Here is a 22,776-nt window from a genome sequence, read left to right on the forward strand (position 1 = left end):
TGTATTTGGGATTTTAACTCTTTTGTTCGATTACTCCTAAACATTATTTGAAGTGGTGGCTTCTGACCCAGTCACTTAATTATGACTGGATTTACACATCAAAGGAACATTAGGGCCCTGACCGGGTGACTCATTTTGTGGGAACAACATCCCGTACACCAGAAAAGGTTGTGGATTCTATTCCTGGTCAGTGCACATACGAGGTTGTATGTTCTGGACATATGTGGGAGGCAGCTGATCAATGTTTCTTTCACATCGATGTTTCTTCTCTCTCTCTCTCCCCCTGACCTTTCCTCTCTCTCTAAAATCAATAAAAACATGTTCTTGGATGCGGATTAAAAAAAAGAAGGAACATTTGGTAGGGCAGCCATGTTATATTTATTATAAAATGAAAGTTAGTTGTTCATAATATAAGAACATTTGGAGGAGAGATAAGTAAATAAACTGAATTGGTTGGATAATTCTAGCTTTGTCATACCATTCTCTTATGAAAAGCCTTCATTGATTTTCTGTCATTTTCAGGATAAAATAAAAACATCATGGTCCTTCTGTCTTTGACTTTGCCCATTCAGTGCCTTAACTTCAACTAAGCTTATTCACCATCACCGTCTTTGTTTTCCTCTGCCCTCAAGCTTGGTTCGGTACTATTACCTCTTTTTCCAAAAGCGTCCATGGAAATGCTGACCATGTTTTTTATTGACCAGCTCAAGTCTTAGCATTTTCCTGAAGCCAGCCATCATCCTCCCAGTCTAAATGCTCTCTTCCTCCCCTTAATTTTTGGAACACTTGTAATTTATGCACTGTCCAAGGCATTTATCATATATCCTCTTGGTTTTGCCTGTTCTTTCATGGGCACTGTAGATGTATTCCTAGAAAGTGTAGTTGGGGATGTTTAAAAGCCCGACTTAAAAGCAGCAGCCCCTTGCTCTCTGTGACGGCCAGCCCCTCCCTCCAAGGCCCAGTAGTAACTGTGGTGCCTCGTGTTCTTCCACGGGCTATGGGAATCTGCACATCCCCGTGGGTGGAGAGCAGAGTATAATATTTGCATTTATTTTTTAAGATAAAACAAAGATACTAAAGGAAATTATTCCTATTCCCCTCTTAGGATGTTACCCCCAAACTTTTCATAGATGTGTGTTCTCCTTTGTAGATATTCTTTGGGGAGCACATTTGAGAAGCAACTTGACAGCCCATTTCAACTGCTGGTCCTTGATTCATTTCCTGATATTTCTCTGCTCCTTTGGCCCCTAATACCCACCTTAAGCTTTTTTAGCCGTTTTTGCCCTGAAGGCCTATTTTCCAGCTAAGATCCATGACATTCTCTCTTAGTACCTGTCCTGGCCTGGCTCTACATTCTCAGCCTGAGTGAAGAGCTCCAGCCTCCTGCCCTGGCAGTAGGTGGCTTATCCTGCGTAAGCCTGTGCATGCGTTCAAAGAGAGGCACTGAATTCTTAGAATTGTTTGTGCATTCATTTGTCTCCCATGTTAGACTGTAAATCCCTGAAGGGGAGAGACTATGTCTTATATTTCTTTCTTTCTTTCTTTCTTTTTTTTTTTTTTTTTTTTTTGGTTACCTAGTATCTCATAGTTAGTAGTAGTACAATAAATATTGATGGAATGAATAAATGAACCAGATATTTATTTAAATAGATTTGAAAGAAACTTGATTGTTCTTTAAATGAAAATGCCATGTATACATTGGGCTGCTTAATTATTCTCTGCCTGTAACATTCAGTTTAACGGTGTCCTCCAACACACAACAATGAATTTGCAGATTAGGTGTTCCGTATCATAGTGTGTGCTCTAACCAACTAAACAATTCTATAGCCACTTTTCTGCCCCTTTCCTTCTCAGTGACATTTAGACTATGCTGTGTAGTGCTCTTGGAATTCTTCAATGGAGTGCAGGCACTGAGTCAGGAATGTGTATTCTAGAACACTCTCTCAAACAGAACTGTGCTCCTCTTCATTTATCGGGGTTCCGCTTAAGATTGCATTAGAAAAAAAGACTCACTTAGAAATCATTGCTATGTTCTACAAACTAATGCTTTTCAGACCATTTTTGTGGGGTTAGAATCTCAGTCTTGCCTGTCCGTTGAAAACATGGCTGTTGTCAGTGAGGGCGGCCTGGTGGGTCCTTGATAGCATGTTTGTCAGGATGGGTTTGGAATCAGTATGCCAACTTCAGGTCCTCTCATAGCACAGTCTTCAATTCCTCTGCTTTTAGACTCATTGGTTGCGATTTGGGGTAGGGGCTGCAGAACAGGTGAAAAGGAGCCTGTCTCCTTTTTCCTCCCCTCTCATTGGTATCACGTGACAGGCTGTGGTTCAGTCTTTCCCACCACACGGCTCCACACCAACTCTAGTATTTGAAAGGAAATATTTGAACCATTTTGTACAAATCCTGGTCATCTTAGTATATCTTAGTGATACATTCAACTTTTTCTGTTTATTTTAATGTGTCAGTACCTTAAAAATGCAAGGAGTTTTAAAGCATTTTTTTTTTTTTTTAGATATATTCACAGGGTTGTGCAACCATCACCACTGTCTGTTTCCAGAACTTTTTCATCATCTTAATCAGAAAATGCATTCTTACCGTCTCTTCTTGTCCACATCTCAGATGCTTCTGCATGGTTTCTAGTATCTATGAGCTGAAGGGTAAGCTCTTTAGGACCATATGTTGTCCAGCCTCCTGCCTGGAAGACACAGTTTCAATCCATTTTTTCTTTGTTGGTGTGTCCTACCCATAATAACCCATCGTATACTTGAAGACAATGAAGTCATTCAATAGCCATTTATTTCTCAGTGAAACAACCCATTTTCTTTCATCTTTCCCTGTTTCCTTAATCTTTTTGTTGGCATTTTCCTTATCTCCTTAAAATTCTGAGCAACCTCTTTAAAACAGTACAAAACTGGACATGATACTATGATAAAGTCAACCAATACGGAGTATAGTGGAGGAATTCTCCCTCGGTGTTTTAAGATTCTGTCAGTCCTTCTGATGGATTTGATGTTGGGTGCTGGGAGAGCCAGGAGTTGGAGATGACTCCGTCCTGACCGTGGTGATTGCTGCTTATTGCAGAGACAGGAGGTCTGAGGGCTAGGTTGACTCTCTTTACCAGCCTGGAAACAAATGAGGTCACAGTTTTTTTAATGTTGAAATGGGGGTTTTGAGCTTTTTACATCCTGGATTAACAGGAAATCTGGTATCTCCATATAAGATGTCTTTTCACCCACTGAATTGTTAGTGAAGTCTAGAGACCAGCTACTACTAGTGTAGTAGCAGTGACTACTATTAACAGAATAGCTCTGGAGTACTGCTTCATCGTCAGCTTTATGTACCTCACAGCTGCATTTTCAATTGCCTGCTATCATCTATATTTTCTTTGCCAAAACTAGGCTCATTATATCTGCACTCCTCTGCAACCTTTCTTCCTAATTTTCTGACTGGTATCAGTATCCATCAGTCACCCAAGCTAGAAACCTTAGAGTTAGCTTGAATAGATTCCTCTTCTTCACCACCCCAACGCCATCCCCACTGCAGGTAATCACGAAATCTGTGTGATGAAACTTCTTAAGAGTTTCTCTCTCTGTCTGACCCCCAAATCCTGGTACAGACTATCATTTTCGTAGCCTTAAATAATAATAGTCTAACTGGTTTTCTGTCCCACACCACTTTCACCATAGTTTTACTGAATTGTTATTCTAAAGAATAGGTCTGATTATTTACTACCCTTATATTAAAAGAGATAATGGATTTAAAAGCCCTGGCTGGTTTAGCTCAGTGGATTGAGCGATGGCCTGCGAGCTAAGTGTCGCTGGTTCGATCTTCCAGTCAGGGTACATCAGAGAAGGAAAACTCTGATTCCAAAAAACCTCCGCTGCCTTGCGGCATACCTCTTCAGGGGAAAGGCTAAGGGAGTAAACCCCGACAGAAAATCCGGAGCCGGAGTCCCTAAGGCGGTTTGACGTTGTAGTCAACACCGGCAACTCCTGCGGCGCACCTGAACCCAAGCTGTATCGACTCCGTCTTTCCCTTGGACCCTTCAGCTGCGAAGAGAGGGGGGGTCTGTTGCATGGGCAACAGCAGACCCTCCATATCACCCTGCCCAGGCTCTGTAGCTTCAGCGTCATCACAAGATGTCGATTCAACACGGGAGGAGACAGATACCATGTCACTCCCGAGTCGGACTGCACAGCCATTCTCGGCGGTGCAGATAGACTCTTAAGAAGCTACACCATCGTCTCTCGAGACGGACGGCTGCCGATGACGACGAATGGATTTAAAATTACCCTGAGTAATAACCCAGTATCTCCAGTGTGAAATTACTCTTCCTTAGCCTGGCAGATAAAGCCCTTAATGGGATGACCTTCCTGTAAGTTTCAGCTTCATCACCTACCAGTTTCCCTTAAGAATCTTAAATTTCCAGCACGCAGACCTGCTGTTCAGGAAGAAGGGTGGGAGATGGTCCAGCTTTGTGGCATCAACTTAGACAACTGTGAGCTTCCTGGGGTGGGAAGAGTGACATTTTGGGAGCCATCCTCCCCAACCAGTGGGAATGGGAGGTGAATAACTTTCACAGAGAGAGCTGCTGGGGAGGGAAGGTCTGTTAGCTCTAGGAAGCAGTGTCATCTGCAATGAGTAGGGCAGTTTGCTCACTGGAGTTCTGGGGCACCAGTGAAAAGAGGTTGGGATCAATAGACTGGGAAAAATCAGGACCATTTTATAGAATTAATATAAAGGGATTTGGGTAGAAGATGTTGAGAGATTTGGAGAGGGGTGCCTTTACTGCATTCTATTAAGATAGTGTTGATTTATAACCTTAGTATTAAATTTAATTCTACTATAGTCATTCAGTTCTGATCAGCCATTTCTCTCATTAATTTAAGGAAGGTTTACAGAATACCTGCTATACATCAACACTGGTTCATTTGTAGGGCAAGGATATGCTGACTGTCCTTCATGAGCCTTCAGAAGAAGACATACATAGATGGACCTATGATCTTCATGTACCACCTCTTGCTGTTTGTACATTGCCATCTTTTTCTTCCATAATCCCAGACCATGAATAATCAATCATGTTCTGTGAAGTTCATCCTTCTCTCCTGGCCAAGTGGGAGATCCTGTGTGATGACTTCCCTGTTGCAAGACTCCGTATGTATTATGTAAATTCTTTGTGTGAAGGAAAGTGATCTGGTAGAGTCTTGAAATTTAGTGAAGCGTAGAATTCAGCCTGTAGTCTTTTTTAGACCTTCTCCAAGGAGTGTAATTACTAAACAGTTAAGGTTGTTTTACCTGGAGGGAGCCACATAGCATAGATCCATTTTGGAAGATTTCTTTTTGTTTGTTTTGTCTAAAAAGATTCCACCTCTTGGGGTTGAATTTAAGTGAAGAAATAGAGAGGTTTGGAAAGAAATCAGAAAGTGCACAGGTTTCCTTATGTAATCAGGCTGCTTTAGATTGCCCATTGTCCCTAGAGCTTCCTCTTCCTGGCACTTATCTGTGGAGAAGACACTGACTAATTAGAACTGGGAAGACAGAGGGTAACATAACTAATGCTGCAAATCTCAATCTCTTTTATACTTTGCACTATTTTTGAAAAAGCAAAGAACTTGGGCTCCCTCAATTAACAAATAAACACACAACTTGTCTCCATGGTGAGGAGAGAATAAGCCCACTTTTTTTTGAGGAGGACACATGTGACTTTCAGAGGCATCAGGCCCGGCCACCCTCCCCAGTGGCTACTGTGCACCCCTGGGTACAGAGCACAGGTCTGTTCTGAAGTTCGAGAACAGTAAGTGACTTGCCCCATATCAAGTAACAGGTTAGCATATTTAAGAAGCGAGTCCAGGTGTCAGGAATACCCACCAGGCCTGTCCATGCCCCGTGCCAGTATCTGGGGGCTGACCTTCTGCAGGCTCACCTACTCACCTGCAGTCAGCACCCACTCCATCCCAGTGTAAGTGTGTTGACTTGGCTGTTTTGATCATCCCTACTTTTAGTCCTCAGGTCTCCTTTCCGACCCTCTGCTCCATCTGTCCCAACTGTGCAAGGAAATACTTCCCCTCACTCTGCCAGAGTCCATTGTCACCTGAATGTCTAATCGGGCTCCAGGACGTGTCGTCACAAGCAGTATTTCCAGGGCTGCTCCTTGCTTCTTTGGCTGAAGACAGGACAGTTCGGTTACTCCAGAGAAACCACTCATTTGTACGTGTCCAATTGTCCTATAGGGATGCCCAGCCTGTCTCCTCCAAGAAGCTGTCCCCCAAGTCAGCCCTCCTTCAGCCTTCCCCACAGTCCCTTCACTTCCCTCTCATTGACTTCCGTAGTTCTCTGTTTTCTGTCCTTTCAAACATCCTTGTGGTCAGATGGACTGTGGGCTCTCTGCTGAGGGCAGTCAGTCAGGGGTGCCTTGGCCTCTGCTGTCCTCCCTCACAGCACTTTCCTCCTCTGTGGGCCCCCAGGTCCCCATTTGTTGTTTGTTTTTTGTTTTGACTTTGGAAGAAATATTTTTAAACATCATAGAGGCAGCTGACAACCAGAACCTCCCTTTCCACTTTTCCCCTCTTTCCTGCTCTCAACCTGCAGCTCAGGATTCTGGTCTTCCCTGTGCAAGTACAAAGTATACATAACTCAAGTTGTATTTTCAGTCCTGTGATTTTCAGAAGTATAACTTCTGGAACTAGGAAACTAGGGTCCTGACAAAGCAGATCTGCTCTTAGAAAGTTCCAGAATCCTCAGGACCACCCCCACCCCCGACACACACACCAAAGACAGCACTTTATCATAGCATTCAATCTCCGTAGCAGAGATGGAACCTTTGAAAAGAGAGTATCCCTTTTGCTGACGTGCCCGGTTTATGTGGAGAAGCAAACTGGCACCAACTCAGCCAGGCAGAGCATGGCCTTGTCGGTACAGCTCTTGCCAGGGAGCACGGAGGGAGGGGTGCTGCGGCCACCAGTCTGCCAGCAAAGATTAGTGTGCTGCAGACTTTGACGGGTGCACAACTTCCCTGATCGAGACCGAGGACAAGATCTCCACAGGAAGAAGCTTCTTCTTGCCCAAACTGTGCTATTAACTAGCCAGAAAAGTATGTGTTTGGTGCTGAAATTAATGCTACATTCACCTGTGGATTTATCTTTCAGAATTCCTCTGGGAACTCCCCCAGACACACCCTGTTGTAGACATCTTGGGGAGGTTGTAAGTTCTGCTGGCTGCACCATTGAAATCGTGCTTGGTCATTCTCATATAATCTGGAATATGATTTATTGTTTCTGTATTGTAATTTTCCCAGGTGCTTGATGTAAAAATGGTCCTATTACAAATTAAGATATTCCTCCTCTTAAGCATATAGCAACATATAACAATATTGTAAATTTAGAAATCTGTATTCACCCATGTTAGATATTAAAGGCAGAACTAATATTTTCTTGCCATTTTCAAAGTGGAAGATATTTAAAAAAATGTTTCCTTATAGTCAGTAGTGTATTTATATAATAACTAACTAAATATCTAACTAGATAACACAGAACACCTAAATTTGTTATGCAGTTACCAATTCTACAGAGAAATCTGGCTTACATTATACCAAGTGCATTAAAACATCATTATATTAAACATGCTGGGTTTATTTGCAGGTGCTGTTTTTCCTGATACTTTCTGTGGGCCTTTTTTTCCCCCCTCATAGTTTAAATTTCAAGCATTTAATAGAGTGACTGCATGAGGATGTATACATACCCTGGCATAATACTTTTACTTTAGCACCCATATTAGAGGGGAAAAATCCACTTTTCTTAACCTTTGTGAGATACTGGCTGATGCATAGTTTAAGAAGTTGTTATGTTTGAAATAACTCCTAATCAATATTGACACCTTCTATTGTTATTATTTGTAGAAAATATTGTAATCTGTATAATTTGACAGTCATCTTTAAGTAACATTTACTATGTACCCCCAGTGCAGTACAGAGATACCTTAGTTTAAGAAAAAAATACCCTGAGGAAAAAAGAATCTTTAAAAAAAGAGTCAGTGTAAAACTTCTGGAGATCTGTTGTGCAACAATGTGAACATGTGCAAGACTTACCTATGTACTTAAAAATTCTTAAGATGGTAAATTTTATGTGATGTGATTTTTACCACTTTTTTAAAAAGTCAATGCATAGGTGCGTGGGCTTTGAAACAACCTGTTCTCTTTTGCACGTAGTTACCAAGTGGAGGTGGCAGTGGATTTGGTCTGGGTAGGTCCCAGAGTGGTGCAGTCAGAAGGACAGAGCTGGGGACATGGCAGGGGTGGGGGCTCACTTCCCCTTCAAGTGCTTGTGCTGCCAGGGGCCCCTGGACATCACTGGGCTAAGTCACAGTCCCTCGGGCGTCTGCCCTGTGAGTGTGAGAAAGACAAGACCTTCCTCCCTTGCTCTGATGTTTCTCTGCTCCTACACTGTCACCTCTGAGGGTGATGTCTCCACCGACTGTGTCATACTGGAGTGCACTCTGGTCCCCCCAAAGCTCTGCATGCCAACCATTGCCACACATTCCTCCTGGTATCTGCACCTGATTGTTGACAGGTGGGCGAGCAGCCCTGAGGCTTCGCTGTTAAAGCGAACAGTTGTAGCAGCTCTAAGCAGGGGATTCGGTCTTGGAGGCCCATCCTCCATCTTCTGCCTCAGTCGATTTTCTTATGACACCCTCACCCAGAAAGCTCTCCCAAGGAGGGAATTTAAAGTATGTCCCAGATGAAAATCACTCAGAAAACCTCTTTTTTCATAAGAGAATTTGGCCAGAAATAGATTAAACTGAGATGCACCAGGAATATAATCGGTTTCTTTAGACCATGTCCTTGCCTTTAATTTTTATGGATTACTTAGTATCTAGAAGCTTGCATCTGGAATCTGGAATCTTTGCCATTTCCAGAGAAGGGGTGGTGGTATTTTTTGGTAGTAGATTATTTTTCTTTTGCTAATTTACAGTGCTCTCTTTGGCCCTGTTCTCATTAGGAGGTGAAAGCATGGAAATTAAAAAACAAATTACAGGAATGAGAAGATTACTGAATGACAGCACCGGGAGGATCTATCAACGTGTTGGCAAGGAAGGAGAAAAATTAAAAGAAGAGCCCCAGGACTTGGACTCTATCTGGCCTCAGCGTTTGAACTCCTCTGCTGAGACCCCACAGAGCCTCCACCCTTCTTCTCGGGGTGCATGGAATGAGTTCCCAGCCCAGAGTGGGCAGTTCTCAGGGCAGTCTGGCCCCCGCTCTAGAACCTTCCAGAGTCAGCCCCACAGTGCTGGCAGCGCCAATGGTATGGTTGTTATCATTTAGAATGCTCTTATGGGGGGTTGTCCAAATGTGTTTTATTCCTAAATGTTCACTATGTTCAGTAAGTCCTCACTTAATGTTGTTGAGTAGGTTCTTGGAAACAGCGACTTTAAGCAGACTGACATGTAATGAAACCAGTTTTACCGCAGACTAATCGATGGAAACAAGAATTAAGTTCCTGTAGCCCATTTCTGGTCACAAAAGCATCACCACACTTCTACATAAAGACCCCAAATGCTTCTAATATTATCCATTGAAGTAAATGGGAGCTATCCATACATTTAAGAAAGATGAATAAAAACAAGTCAGAGAATTCTTTTCCAACCCACTGATTTCGGCTTTGGATCACGGGTGTCCGGAACCTCTGCCCGCAGCTCAGGCACAAGGCATGGACCCACCATGGGCAGGGTGCCCTTCCATCACAGGGCCGCTCACACATGCCCCACACTCACTCAGACGGGGACCTTGTGGACACACCAGTGAACTTCGGGTGCACATCTTCGGGATGTGGGAGGAAACCGGAGTCCCTGGAGAAACCCACGCAGACATGGGGAAAATGTGCCAAGCCCACACAGACAGTGGCCTTGGCCGGGAATTGATTTCTTTTTCTCATCAATGTTACAAGAAAATGACACTAATGCTGTACACTAAGCCCTACCTTAATCACCTGCCTTAGTTGAGTTATTTTAAGAGACAGGGAAGACATAGAGGAAAAAGTTGCAAACTATAAAATTCCAGACTTGAGATGCAGGAAAGACTGGGGGTCCTATAGTAGAAATGATGACTTCTTAGTAGAGATTTTAGCCCTTTGAGGAGTTAGTTGTAGCTATCGTTGGTGCATGTACAGCAAAAGACTGTATGCTATTATCACAAAAGACTGAATGCTAGGGCAGAAAGAGCTCCTTCTCCTTGGTCATTAAAAAAAGATTCCTGGTCATATAGTGTATTATTAATACATCCTCTTGCTTACACCGTTGCTTTCTTCCTTATCAGAAGTCATAGTTAAAGGAGGGACTGATAACCTAGTACCCTAGTACCTGTGTTTTAACCTCACATCCCAGCTACTGAACCAAATGATTCATATTTTATTACTTGGTTCATTGGACTTGAAATGTATTCCTCTAAAGTAAAATTTCCTTAATTGAAATTTCTACTTGTTCAGAAAAAAAATCAAATGAGAAATTTTTTTCAAAGCTTTAGGAAAAAATGGATGATGTTTTTCCAGTCATGTTAATTTTTATCCAGTGACATTGGATGTTACTTGTTCTAGAAGTTATGTATAAATGTGCAAGTCTATAGTTCACAGAAGAAAAAAGTAAAAATGCATTTCCAGTTTCCTTGAAAAGTGAAGGATTCTTTCTCCATTTATCATCCTTCAAGATTAAGAGGATTGTTTTGATTATTATTTTTTAAACACAATTTTCAGTAACCAATTCAGATGCATGAAAAGCCATCCTGAGACACTGTTGGTGAGACAGTGAGGGACCCTGAGTAGTACTGGTGTCTTCTCTTTCTCTCAATATTACATAAGTCAGTATCAGATTCACAGGCTGGCCTGCTTCCAGTTTGGCGGGAGATGGCTCTTGAAAGACTCCTCCATAAAAATAAAGTAAATTCTCTTTCAAATTAGAGAATGATTTATAACAAGCTGAAAGGAGTTGGTTTTGTCATCTAAAAAGAATAAAGACAGTACTTCGAGGAGTGATTAGGAATATTCTACAGGGGTCCCCTGATTCTTCAGCTATGGAAGAAACGAGAAGAGAAATAAGATGCCCTCAGGTATCAATGGAGTTAGTAAACCCACATCGATAAGTTTTGGGTGAAAAGAGTCCTGTTTTCCAGTGCACAACAAGGTGTGTGCATTTACTGTGGAAAATTTGGTGTTAAAAGCTACAACCATAAATTCCCTCATATTCATTTGAAAATAGATCTTTTTTGTGTTTGTTTTCATCTTTTTGAGAAAAATGTATTATGTATAACTGTTACTGGTATTTCATTGAAATTATTTGCAATTTTAAGGCGTATTAACATCTCAGTTTGCTGCAACTTTGAATGTAAATACTGGTGCTACCCTAAACATTGTTATCTAGTATTTCACCAAGAAAAATTCTTGGTGAATTTTTTCTATAGGATCCACAAATAATGAGTATTATAGGATTTAAGTTACATATAATGTAAAACAAAGATGTAACTGAACCAGAACCATAACCTACCTCTTGCACCTATGAAAAAACGGAAGTGATAGCAGTGTCAGATACAATCCACTGCATGGTCATGGGTTGGATGCTGATGGTAGAGGGAACACCACGAAGAGAGTGATTCTCCAAATGCTCCATTTTATTCTAAGGACAGTAGGAAGATGTTTGTTTGCTTATAAGGGAAACAGAATAGGATAGTTATTGTAAGGAAAATATATTTGATTTAAACAGTGAAAAAGAGACTAAAATGGAGGAACTGTAAGAAATGGGAGTAGAAAAAAGACATAGGAAGATTGCCTCTATTAAGTTGAAGAAAAGCCAGCGAGCGCTTCAGTACCCTCTAACCCATTAAGCTCAAATGTATCCTCCCATCCCCTGCTTCCCCACTCTTCGCCCCCTCATACCACACCCTAAAAGTTTTAATGTATTGACAGTTCTTAATTTTTGAGATAACATGCTTAATACTAAAAATATTTTTTAATAGTGAGACACATTTAATTCCTAATATGAACCCTTATAACAAGTGCAATTGCCAGTTTTGTTGTAAGGCGGTTCTCAAGATCTAATTTTTTGTGTACAATAGCATGAGCATGTTTCTATTGAATTTGTAAGTATCATTATCTGAGATGAACTGGTGTGACGACAGGAAGGCCTGCTGTGACAGTGCATTGTTTGCGGACTTTCACTCAGGCTCCCCAGCCCCGTGTAGCAGCCCGCGCCTTATAATAAATACAGAAGACTAGATAATTAGATAAAGTCAGAGTCCCAAATTTAAGTTGTGAAAATTATTGGGCACATTTTCCTTAGGCACATTCTCATAATAATTGCACAGGCTTTGAGTCCTGTCAAGATATCTTTTTTCTCTTTATAATTTTGGTGTTGTTTAGAGTATGTCATTCTTCTCTGTTGTGCTTAGGAGAACTTCCGGTGGTGAATTCGTCAGCTGGATCAAACTGCTGTACTTGTAACTGCCAGTCAACGTTGCAGGCCATTCTCCAAGAACTGAAGACCATGCGGAAATTAATGCAAATTCAAGCAGGTACAAAGATGATACCTCAGATCAAGTCCTCTGATTCTTAATACTTATCTGACATCTTCAGTTGGGATGTTTATTTTGCTTTCATTATTGAGTTCTTCCCTCTGTGCTGTCTTGCTGTGATTTTTCAAGTATCTGTTTTCTCAGCTTTCTCTTCAATCCATTTTCCCTTTAGCAAATCTATCGATTTCTCATTGTTAATAATACTACTACTATACTTAGGTACATGTGCTCTGTATACCTCACCCCCTGATCTCCTAGCACCTTACAAATGTCAGTTCATGATATTTTGAAACAGCTACACATGAATGTGGGCCAAGTTCTTCAGCTCATTGTGTGAATGTGAATCAACAAAGAGGTTCTGATCAGGAAAGAAAACGAGGCTTCCTCGTCTTGCCCCTTGAGGTGCTCAGGGTGGGGTCGCCTGCATCTTGACAGCCCCCACTCCTACATGGGCCCCTATTGGGGCTTGCATGGCCATGGGGAAGCCCTTTAGGAAGCATGGGTCCCAGTGGTGAAGAGCGTAAGCTGATGAGAGGTGCTGGCCCTCACTCTCTGCTGGCCACCTTTCTCCCAAGCATTCAGGACATAGAAGCTCAAAGACACATTGTGTCTCTTTACTTACGTGGTGCCTTTTCTTGTCCTCACTCCTGTTAGACAAGTTGGGGAACAGAGGAGTCATGAGTGTGCAGTTTGGGGTCAGAGTGCAGTTTTCCTCTTCTCCCTGTGTGACTTCTCTGAGACTCAGATTTCTCCTCTGTCACTGGAGTGTTAATATCTCACTCTCAGGGTTGTTTTCAGAAGAGAATGAGGTAGTCAATGAACTCTGTAAAGCATGACACGAGTGTAAGCTGTTTTATTAGTGTTGTTAGGAAGATCACAGCATTTCATCAAAGTCTGGATGTCTAGATCTTCATGATAGCAGCTCTGTTTTCTAATCTTCACAATTAGGGGGTGGGGGAGAACTTTTGTGTCACAGGTTCAGAAAATAAGCAATCACTTTATTAAAACTTTCCTCTTGTCAGGGAAAACTGCTCCTTGACCTTGGCCTAAAGCAGCCCAGTCGTGTATGACTAGCATTCCCATCCTTCCCTTATAAAGGCATGCACAAAGGTCAGTGTTCAGAAATTGTGCGTGATGCCTTTTCGTGAATTCTATTAAAATTTTAGTATTCAGTGATGTGGTTTTGATATTAAAAAGCTTAACTCTCAAGACATCTCAGTCACCCAAGATCACAGGAAAGTAAGGTGAACAAAAGGCTCCCTGAAAAGCAGCATCTAATTTTATGTGCCAAATTTGGTTTGATCGCAAGGGGGAGAAAGCATTTTGGGTCAGTAAAGCATTTACTTCACCTTGTTCCACCATGATAACTTGTGTTCTTATTAACCTGACAAAGGCTCACATCTCCTAAATAAGGAACTCGGAAAGAAAGGTTACTTCACCTTGTACAGGTTCTCTTTGCAGAGGAAGAATTTGTTAGCACCTAAGAAAATATGCATAGGAAATTGTAATGATTTATTTAGTTACTTAAGCTCCTTAGCACTAAACTTGCAAACTACAAAAGCCGTTTTAGAAACTTTTAGTTAAATGCCACTTTGTTGCCATGGTTTCTTTTCTGAACCTTTGAAGTTTAGAGTAGTACCTGAGTCCAAAGGTGTAGGAAGGCAGAAAGGATCAGCGGAATAAATTACTCTTCTTTAACTTCCTTAACCTTAAGAATTTGTGTTGTGTGGCTTGGGTTTATTGCCTATAAGGCTCAGATTTGTTATATATATTTAGAAAGTTTCATCTTTAAGAAGATAAGAAGTAGAATCAAGCGATAAGATCTAAATGCAAGAAACTTCGGCTCTGTCTAGACTTGCAGAAGAAGGAAACTCAGATAGTCCCTTGTGTTCTCGAAGCCAAAAACACTTTCACTTTTCATTTGGAATAGTGAGGCTTGAGAGGTGTGTGTGCTAGACTTGACAACTGCTTCAGTTGTCCACTTGCCTTTTGGGGATAGAGACCCAGCCTTGGGTGAAAATTTGGAGAGAACAGAAGAAAGTTCCCTACTCCAACTTGCACATTGGAATTACCTGAGGAGCTTTAGAAAAATCTCAGTGCCTGGGAACCAACCCCGGATATTCTGATTCAGTTAGTCTGGGTGAGGCTGAGGCACTGACACTTTCTTCAAGCTTCAGGGTGGTTCTAATGTGCAGCCAGGTGAGCTCATACACCAGGGAGCTCAGTGAATTCCTGCACAGGTGATTAAAACTTTTCGGTTTATATGCAGTGCAAGTGCAATAGTTCATTTCTAACACTTAGTTATAAATTTCCTTCCAGCCTGGAGATGAAAATACCAGATTTAGAGTATGAATATTCTTTGTTTGCAATCTGTATTTATTTGTATTTAAAGATCTTCAATTTTCATTTAATGTATTTATAGGTGTTTTCCTATAAAAAGGCAAGCATTTCCTATAATCACATTTAGTAATCCTATAATCACATTTAGTAAACCATATTAACACATGAAAATTTAAATAACAAGGCGATTTTTTCCTATTAAACTTTCCATGAGAGTATTCTTCAATGGTTAACAAACATTACTTTTCAAAGTCCACCTGTGAATATTATAATTATTATCCTTATTTCTTTAAGTATATTTTCAGTATTAGTACTTTGTTTTTGTTCAGTGCTTTTTGTCTTTTCTGGATTTTACTCACTTGCTTGACTTGCATAGAACTATATTATTTCTCTTTTGCAGCCACATAAAACGGAGGTATGGAGAAGCAGCCTAGTCTGAACCAACAGTGTAGTGCTGTGGAGATAGTTAATGTGCGGACAGTATTGGTTTGTGGGGCAGGAGTTACTGGACCTGACAAGTGACTAGCAGGCTTTGCCCACATGCTTACTGGTGCATGCATACTGGTCCTTCCAGACTGATTAGTTTGCTCAGTCTCGCCCAAATGATTGTCCCTGTCCAGTCTTTGCCAATTTCAGTGCAAGCAACTGACAATTGGAACATTCCTGAGGCTGGCTTACCCCAAGGCATGGACAGGTATACCTCAATTTAAGTTCGGAATCCTCATTGATATAAAAATGTTATATGACTTGTAAAATTATGCTCAGATTTTTCCCCACAGCACATCGTCCTTTCTTTCATTGAACCCCGCAGTAGCGGTACAGTCGATTACTCACCAGCCTCTACAGCAGAATTCTCCCTTGGCTGTTTTTCTGCCTGTAGAACTTTAAAATGCTCTGGAGCCTGCATTTGGTAAAGTCAGGTCCAGCGTGCTTTATTTTATTCTGGTGTGCTTCGTTCTCAAGTGAGCCCCATGGAGGTCTCAGCTTGTGGAGTATGCAGTTAGACGGGTGATAAGTTTTCCTAAGTCGGACACAAGTGCCTGTACCATATTTTTGTTTATTGTTCACAGTTGGAACCCAAAACAGACAACAACCCCCAATTTCCCTTATGTGCTCCCAGCGAACTGCCGTCTCACGCAAGAGAAATAAAAAGAAAAAAGTGCCCCCTAAGACTGTTGAACCTCTTACTGTGAAACAGAAGCCCAGTGCATTAGAGACTGAGAAGAAGACAGCTGTGGCCTCAGAGCAGTCCGCCCTGCAGGCGGCTGAGCGCACCTCCGCTGAGAACCGCGTCCTGGGATTTGGCATTGTTCTGGAATCACCTTCCTCAGATGTAAGTTGATGTTTTCTGGCTGCTGACGCTAAAGTGATGTAACTGTCAGGAAATTTATCATATTACAATACACTTTCCCCTTAACTCAGTGGTTTTCAACCTTCCTAATGCCGCGACCCTTTAATACAGTTCCTCATGTTGTGGTGACCCCCCAACCATAACTAAAGCATAGTGATTAATCAAAAAAACAGTATGTAATTATATATGTGTTTCCCGATGGTCTTAGGCGACCCCTGTGAGAACCGCTGCCTTAACTCATGCTGCCCACGCAGACTGGAAAAACTTGCAGTGGGAAAGAGGAAAGGAAGACAATGAATAGTTTCCTTGCCTAGAATTTTCTCTTCTGAAAATCTTCTGCCTTATTTATTTAAACATGCTTCTATTCTGTATCTCTGAAAGAAGAAAGGTTATGGAGTAAGTAATTGACTCACTAATTTCTCTAACATTTTTAATTTTGAAGTGGCCATTTTCAATTTTCTCAGCATAGTGAGCTAAAAGAACATAATTAAATCCTTTGTAAATGGGCATAAATGAACCGAACCTTACAGATAAGGTCATACCTTTCTGGAAACACAAACTAATAATAAAAAAGAAGCAGTAGTGCTAATTCTATTTTATAGATGCAAGCTACACTGCTAATTAGGCTGCAGAGCCATGTCGTTTACTCTGTGTAATGATAGGTTAATGCTCTGCAAAGTTTTTTCTATTTTAATGTCATAGCCAGAATGTTGTTGCAAGTCCAAGATGTCGGATGACGTCTAAGATATCCATCTGACTTGCCACTTTATATTCAATGACCATACACTAATTTTGTTAATAGTGTGCTCTATGTGCAATTGCATACTCTCTTTACAGTATCTAAATACCTTGATATTGTGATCTATTATTATCAAATTGCATAGAATGAGAATCCTGCTGAGAACTCCCACAGCCCAATATGGGATTGGAATTTTGCCCTACCTGTTAAATAAGAAATGAATTGCTGTTTAAAAAATGTGTTCCCTTTCACATTGCACAGGAAGACAGTTTACTAAAATGTATCGACTTTGGGTAGAGAGGCAACAAAAATAATCATCTTGTGACTTTTTTAGACTAGAAAATCATTTGAACTTTTATACAATCCTTAGTGTCAAGTTTTTTTGTTTTCGTCTTTATTTAAGAACACATGCTATAATGGTTAAGAATTTCTTCTAGACTAAAGATTAATTTAAAAATATCATTAATGATGATAACGTTTTATTGTGGACCAGTCAACTCCTTTGATTAGATCATATTGTTATTGCAACTAAAGCTCTGGTTTCAAAACCCATGTAGATCACATATTTGGAAACAAGGTAAATTATTCCATAACACAATGTCCATTCAATATTAAGCAGTTTTCTTAATACTGTAATTTTTTCTTAGTATTCTTTTTTGATAGGCATTGATGTCTCAAGAGCAATCATTTGAGTTGTATAAAACATCTCTTAAATGGGCTGATCTAATGCTAGTAACGGAACTTAGTCTTTTTTTAATTTTTAAGCTCCAAATGTACTTCAAAGATAAATTGAGGAATAGCTGATAAAGGCCTTATGTACATTAATGAAACAGAATTTTTTATCTTTACCAATATCAGTATTATAATTTTATTTATATACCAAATAAATATAATTTGCTTTTTATTAATGATTATTTTTATGCTAACAAGAGCTATTAAATTTAATAATGCACATTCATAGTTGTCCATGAAAACTCAGTTAGGTGCTTCCTACCTTGATGAAAGAATAACATACTTGTAAAGAAAAGCAAAAAATATGTATGGATTTTATCTGCACATTATTCAACTGACAAGCCATTTGATTCTGCTGCTCAAAAGAAACTCATTGCAGCTAGGAGACTGTGCAGTGTGTCCCGTCATTGGATAAAGAAATTTTGTCCATGGATAGTGCCCACTGGCATTAATGAGGCTGGGCTACACAGTCCCTGGTGGAGGACATTGTCTCCCTTAGGTGACAGGGCCATCAGTGCTCAGGCATCCAAACTTAGGTGCCTTTATCTTGTTATTTCTTAGCCATGAGCCCTGAAAATTTGGTGGAAGTCCAGAGGAGAAAACAAAGTACATAATAATGTTATAGGAATTTTTCTATAAAACAGATTGGATGGGAATTGAGTAATTGAAGATGGACTCTGAAAAGTGCCCAGCATTGGGAGGATTAGGTCCAAAGTTGTAGGATTGGGCAAGTGGTCCTGGGTTGGTAGAACAGCTGTCTGGCCGGCATTGGTAGCAGATGATGGTATAAAAGTAGGGCGGGGCCAGTTGATGAAAGGCGTGCAGTATCTTGCGAGTGCCTTTGGCCTTTATCTCATGGGCACTAGGGATCCATTGCAAGTTTCAAGTAGAGGAATAAACATACCTGTGTTTTAGAATGGAAACTGGAACAATGTTGTGGATGATAGATGGAGAGACTATAACAGAGACAGAGACCAAAGGAAGATACAGTCAGCCAGGCAAGAGCTTGGGAGGGTCTACACTCGAGCAGTGAGCCTGAAGAGAAGAAATGAGAGGCATTTGGAGGTATCCTTGTGGAGGACGTGGTGACTAAGTAGTTAGATATTTGGAGCACAGGAGGAAGATTAGTGCTAGAAGCAATGAAAAATGACAGATAAAACCTGTGCTTTATTACTCTTAAATGTAAAAAAATACTATACATTTTTTAAAATTCACAATGTATCAAGTTATCATTTTTATGTTGTGACTTTTAGAGCCACCCAAGTACAAATTTGTCCATCTATGCCCAAGCACAAACATATGCGCCCACGTGGGGCTATAGATGGTTGCAGGTGGAACACCGAGAGTGGTTATCTGTGCTTAAAGGCGAAACTACAGTGAGCTCTAATCACAGCCAACTCTGATGTCAATGCCTCAGAGTCTTGTAAACACCAGATAATATAGAGAATGTGGGGAAATCCTATTGCAGTGCTTGCAGTAAGTTCAATATACAAAATAAACTTACAAAACTTTGGGTCTAGGACTTGGCTTTAATTTAGAACCCTCCCCTCAATTTAACTCCCATTTCCTCATTCTTACCACCTCCCTCAAGGCACCAATATAATTTCAATAGTTCTTCTTTATAGAACTTTTTATACTGGTTTGTAATATTTGTTTACTGTCCTTTGCTAAATAATTAATCACATTTCATGTTTACTCTGAGGCATGATTTAAGTATATTTTATTAATTATACTGTTACAGTTGTCCCAATATTTTTTCCTTTGCCCCTCTCTGCCCAGTACCCCACTTCCCTCCAGCAATATCCCCCCCCGCCTTAGTTCATGTCCATGAATTGAGATCCATGTAAGTTCTTTGAGGCATGATTATTATTATAGTCATTTTATAAGTAAGGAAGCCATGGCATAAAGGGCTTTCAGCACAAGTTCACACAGACAGAAGGATGGAGTTGGTTCTCAAACCAGGTCGGCAGTGAGCCCTTATTTGCGTGGAAGACTCAGGTGCTGTTCTAGCACAGCTGTTCTCCATGCCCGACACTCAGTAACTGTTTATGGGATGATTGTTACACGAAAGAGAACTGAAAGGTTAGACTACGGCTGTGCACTCTCTTCGAAGATTCTGGGTGGCAGAATTTAATGGTTAAATGTCCAGGCTCTGAGGTCAGACTGCCTGGGCTAGAAGCTTAGCTGTACAGCCCTGAGCAAGGGCACCTACCCTCACCTTCCTCAGCTTTCTCTCCAGAAAATGGGGACAGTGCTGGCCTCACAGGGTTGGCCACTGGAAGAGTTAAATAAAGTAAACCAGGTAAAGCACTTTGAATGGTACCTGGTAAATTTTAAGCGCTCGATAAATATTGATTCTTTTTAAACCTTAGCAATCTTAGCTAAGTACCTTTATAGGGAAGAATATAAATATTTGTTAAATAAACTTATGTGTACATATAAATGAAAAAATATACACGAACAAATAGTGGGTTTTTTTGTTTGTTTGTTTTGTTTTTTAAGAGTGGCCAGAAATGTTTCTCTTTTTGGGAAGGATTATTTGACTCATTTTTAATTAGCACATTAAATAAAATTGAAACCTAAACTACACAGACACAAAGGCAGAAACTCAAAACCCAATTTTAGATTTAAGTACAATATTTAATCCTTTCTATATAGAGTGCACAATCCAATACTCTACTCAGATAAGACAGTTGTGAATTTTGTACAGTTACTGTTTTTTCCTACTTAGTTGGATATATTCATTTGTGTTTTTCAGGACAGGTATACATGACTTAGGTCTGTTTCATAATTGTTGTTTGTGTTTTGGCTTTGGTGAAACACTAAGATCTGTTTTTTTTAAACATAAAAATCATTTTTCTATGTATTGTAATAACTATGAATATTTTCCAGAAATCCTAAATTACACAAAAGTTATCAGAGGATAAATTTATAGAAATCCATCAACTTAAGATACTTTTGTTAATGTTTCTTTTATGTCATTCTTAAATAATTTAAAATATATTAGTGCTTTCAACATAAGAAGCTTCTGAATTTAGAACCTGTTTTCTTAACTTATTCTTAGCCCAGTAAGTAAAGTAATTCATTGGAAACTAATAAAGCAAATCAATCAAGCAAGCTATTTTTAAATTTATTCATTAACACATTGAATTAAGGCAGTTAATGTTTGTTAGTGTAAGTTCCATCCTGTACTGCCTGGGTTCAAATCCTTACCTCATTACTTACTAGCTCAGTAATCTTAAAAAGTTACTTAATATCTCTAAACTTTAGTTTTTGTGTCTGAAAATTGGGTATAATAATAGTAGCCACTTCATAGTTGAGAGTTAAATTAGAAAACCCATGTAATGTGTGTTACTAGGGCCTGGACTATAGTAAGCAGCAAATCACATTAGTTATAGCACCATTTTCCAGGACATACTGAAATGAATGAAATAGTTCTTGCCCTGAAAGGAGCATATGAGGAAAACACAAACAATGATACATTATAAGAGGTCCTAAGCTTCAGCATGGGCTGTCAAAAGCAGCATGGGGCCTGAAAGAACAGACCTCTCCCCAGCCTGGAGAGACAAGGACAGGTTCCTAAAAGTGGACATCTCCTTGGAGGAGCAATTTCACTGGAGTTATGATGGAAGAAGCTAGATTGCAGTGGTTAAAATCTTATGTGTCCAAATATCTTTAGCATAAATCAAGCTGTAGTCCTAAGGTCATTAATTTTTACCTGAGGAAGAAAAAAGCTAAAAACATCTCTAAATTTCTTTGGACCATCTCATTATGCACTTGCATGAAGAAATTGTTTCAAGGAGCCCAATTGTATTGTCTTTTCCAGCATTAATTCTTAGTTCTACCAAAAATTTGTCAAATAATCTATAAAAAATTGGCTCTTTAATGGCTTCTTGTAATTTTTGTCCTATTCAAAATTAAATATATGCTAGTGTGTAGATTACACATACATTTTTATAGAACTTTTTCCTGAGCATTTTTTACTCACTACAGAGCAACCAACCTACAGTATTAGTTTTGAGGCAGCACATTCTACGTGGAGCCTCTGCCCCATCAGCACTGATTGTCTGAGCTGCCACCTCCCTGTATCACACCTGTTTTGAGCTGCTAACAGCTGTGCTAGCTGGACCAATTGGAGCGGGCAAGCCTTACTTGTGCCCATGATCTTGGAATAGTATTTAATAAATGGGAATAGTAGTTCTTGCTAAATCCACTTGGCGCAGACCTGGTTTATAGGAAACAGATTTTTTCTTCCCCCCAAACAGAAACAGATCACATTTGTGAGCAAAATCAAATCAATTATGGGGGGTTTTGTGTGTAAAAAAATTTTTTTCATAAACTAAAGTTTATTTTCCTAGAAATATACCTAATACAATGCTAAATAAATACTAAATGAGAATAAGGGTCAATGGATATGATAGTATTGTGAAGAGAAAGACTAAATTCACAGCCTTTAGACTTTCTTATAAATTCTGTTGTTTTCAGTCCCAAAACAATTAGTTTTAATCAACAAAAAAATCCTGCTTTTCAGTCACAATTTTCTTCTGGGTTTCAGTCTTGAGCCAGTTTGAAACTTGAGTAGCTGGCCTGCCAAGTATACAAACTATTGTGTCTAATTTATTCATTTACAATTGAAAATCTGGGGCTAGTGCTCAATATGAATATTCATGCACTTCTTTTTACTCTTTTAACCTATGACCACATACAGCTTTTTATGTCTTACTAAAATTTGGTATTAATAATACCTTATATAAAAATCCTGTATCAGAACTGTCCCCTCTGGAATTAATTTGTATCATTTCTTTCAAATTGTTTTACATATTTTTCTTTATGTTATACAGGGAAGTCACATGATATTCTTATAGGGACATAGGAGAGAAAATTTTTAATTTACCTGGTTAGGGGATCTTCCACCCAAGCTAGGTCTTGACCCCACCTACAGTTGACGCTTAAAAAGAATGCTGGGTAGGGGTGCCGATCCCCGACAGTCAAAACTCCTCGAGAACTTTACACAGTTGTCCCTCGGTACCTAAGGGGGATTGGTTCCAAGACCCCCTGTGGATA

The 22,776-nt window shown here is 40.0% G+C and overlaps 1 protein-coding gene across 2 annotated transcripts in view; it reads left to right on the forward strand.

Moving 5' to 3' along the window:
* The window catches only part of BEND7 (BEN domain containing 7), a 92,066-nt gene that overhangs the window by 22,076 nt on the left and 47,214 nt on the right, over positions 1–22,776 (forward strand). For both annotated transcript variants that reach the window (XM_090266514.1, XM_090266515.1), the window contains exons 3-5: positions 8,994–9,296; positions 12,428–12,550; positions 15,961–16,223. In XM_090266514.1, the coding sequence (XP_090122640.1) occupies positions 8,994–9,296; positions 12,428–12,550; positions 15,961–16,223 (689 nt within the window). The remainder of the gene's footprint in view (positions 1–8,993; positions 9,297–12,427; positions 12,551–15,960; positions 16,224–22,776) is intronic.

This window comes from Furipterus horrens, unplaced genomic scaffold (assembly GCF_987537825.1).
Source record: "Furipterus horrens unplaced genomic scaffold, mFurHor1.1.pri manual_scaffold_2, whole genome shotgun sequence".
Classification (NCBI taxonomy): domain Eukaryota; kingdom Metazoa; phylum Chordata; class Mammalia; order Chiroptera; family Furipteridae; genus Furipterus; species Furipterus horrens.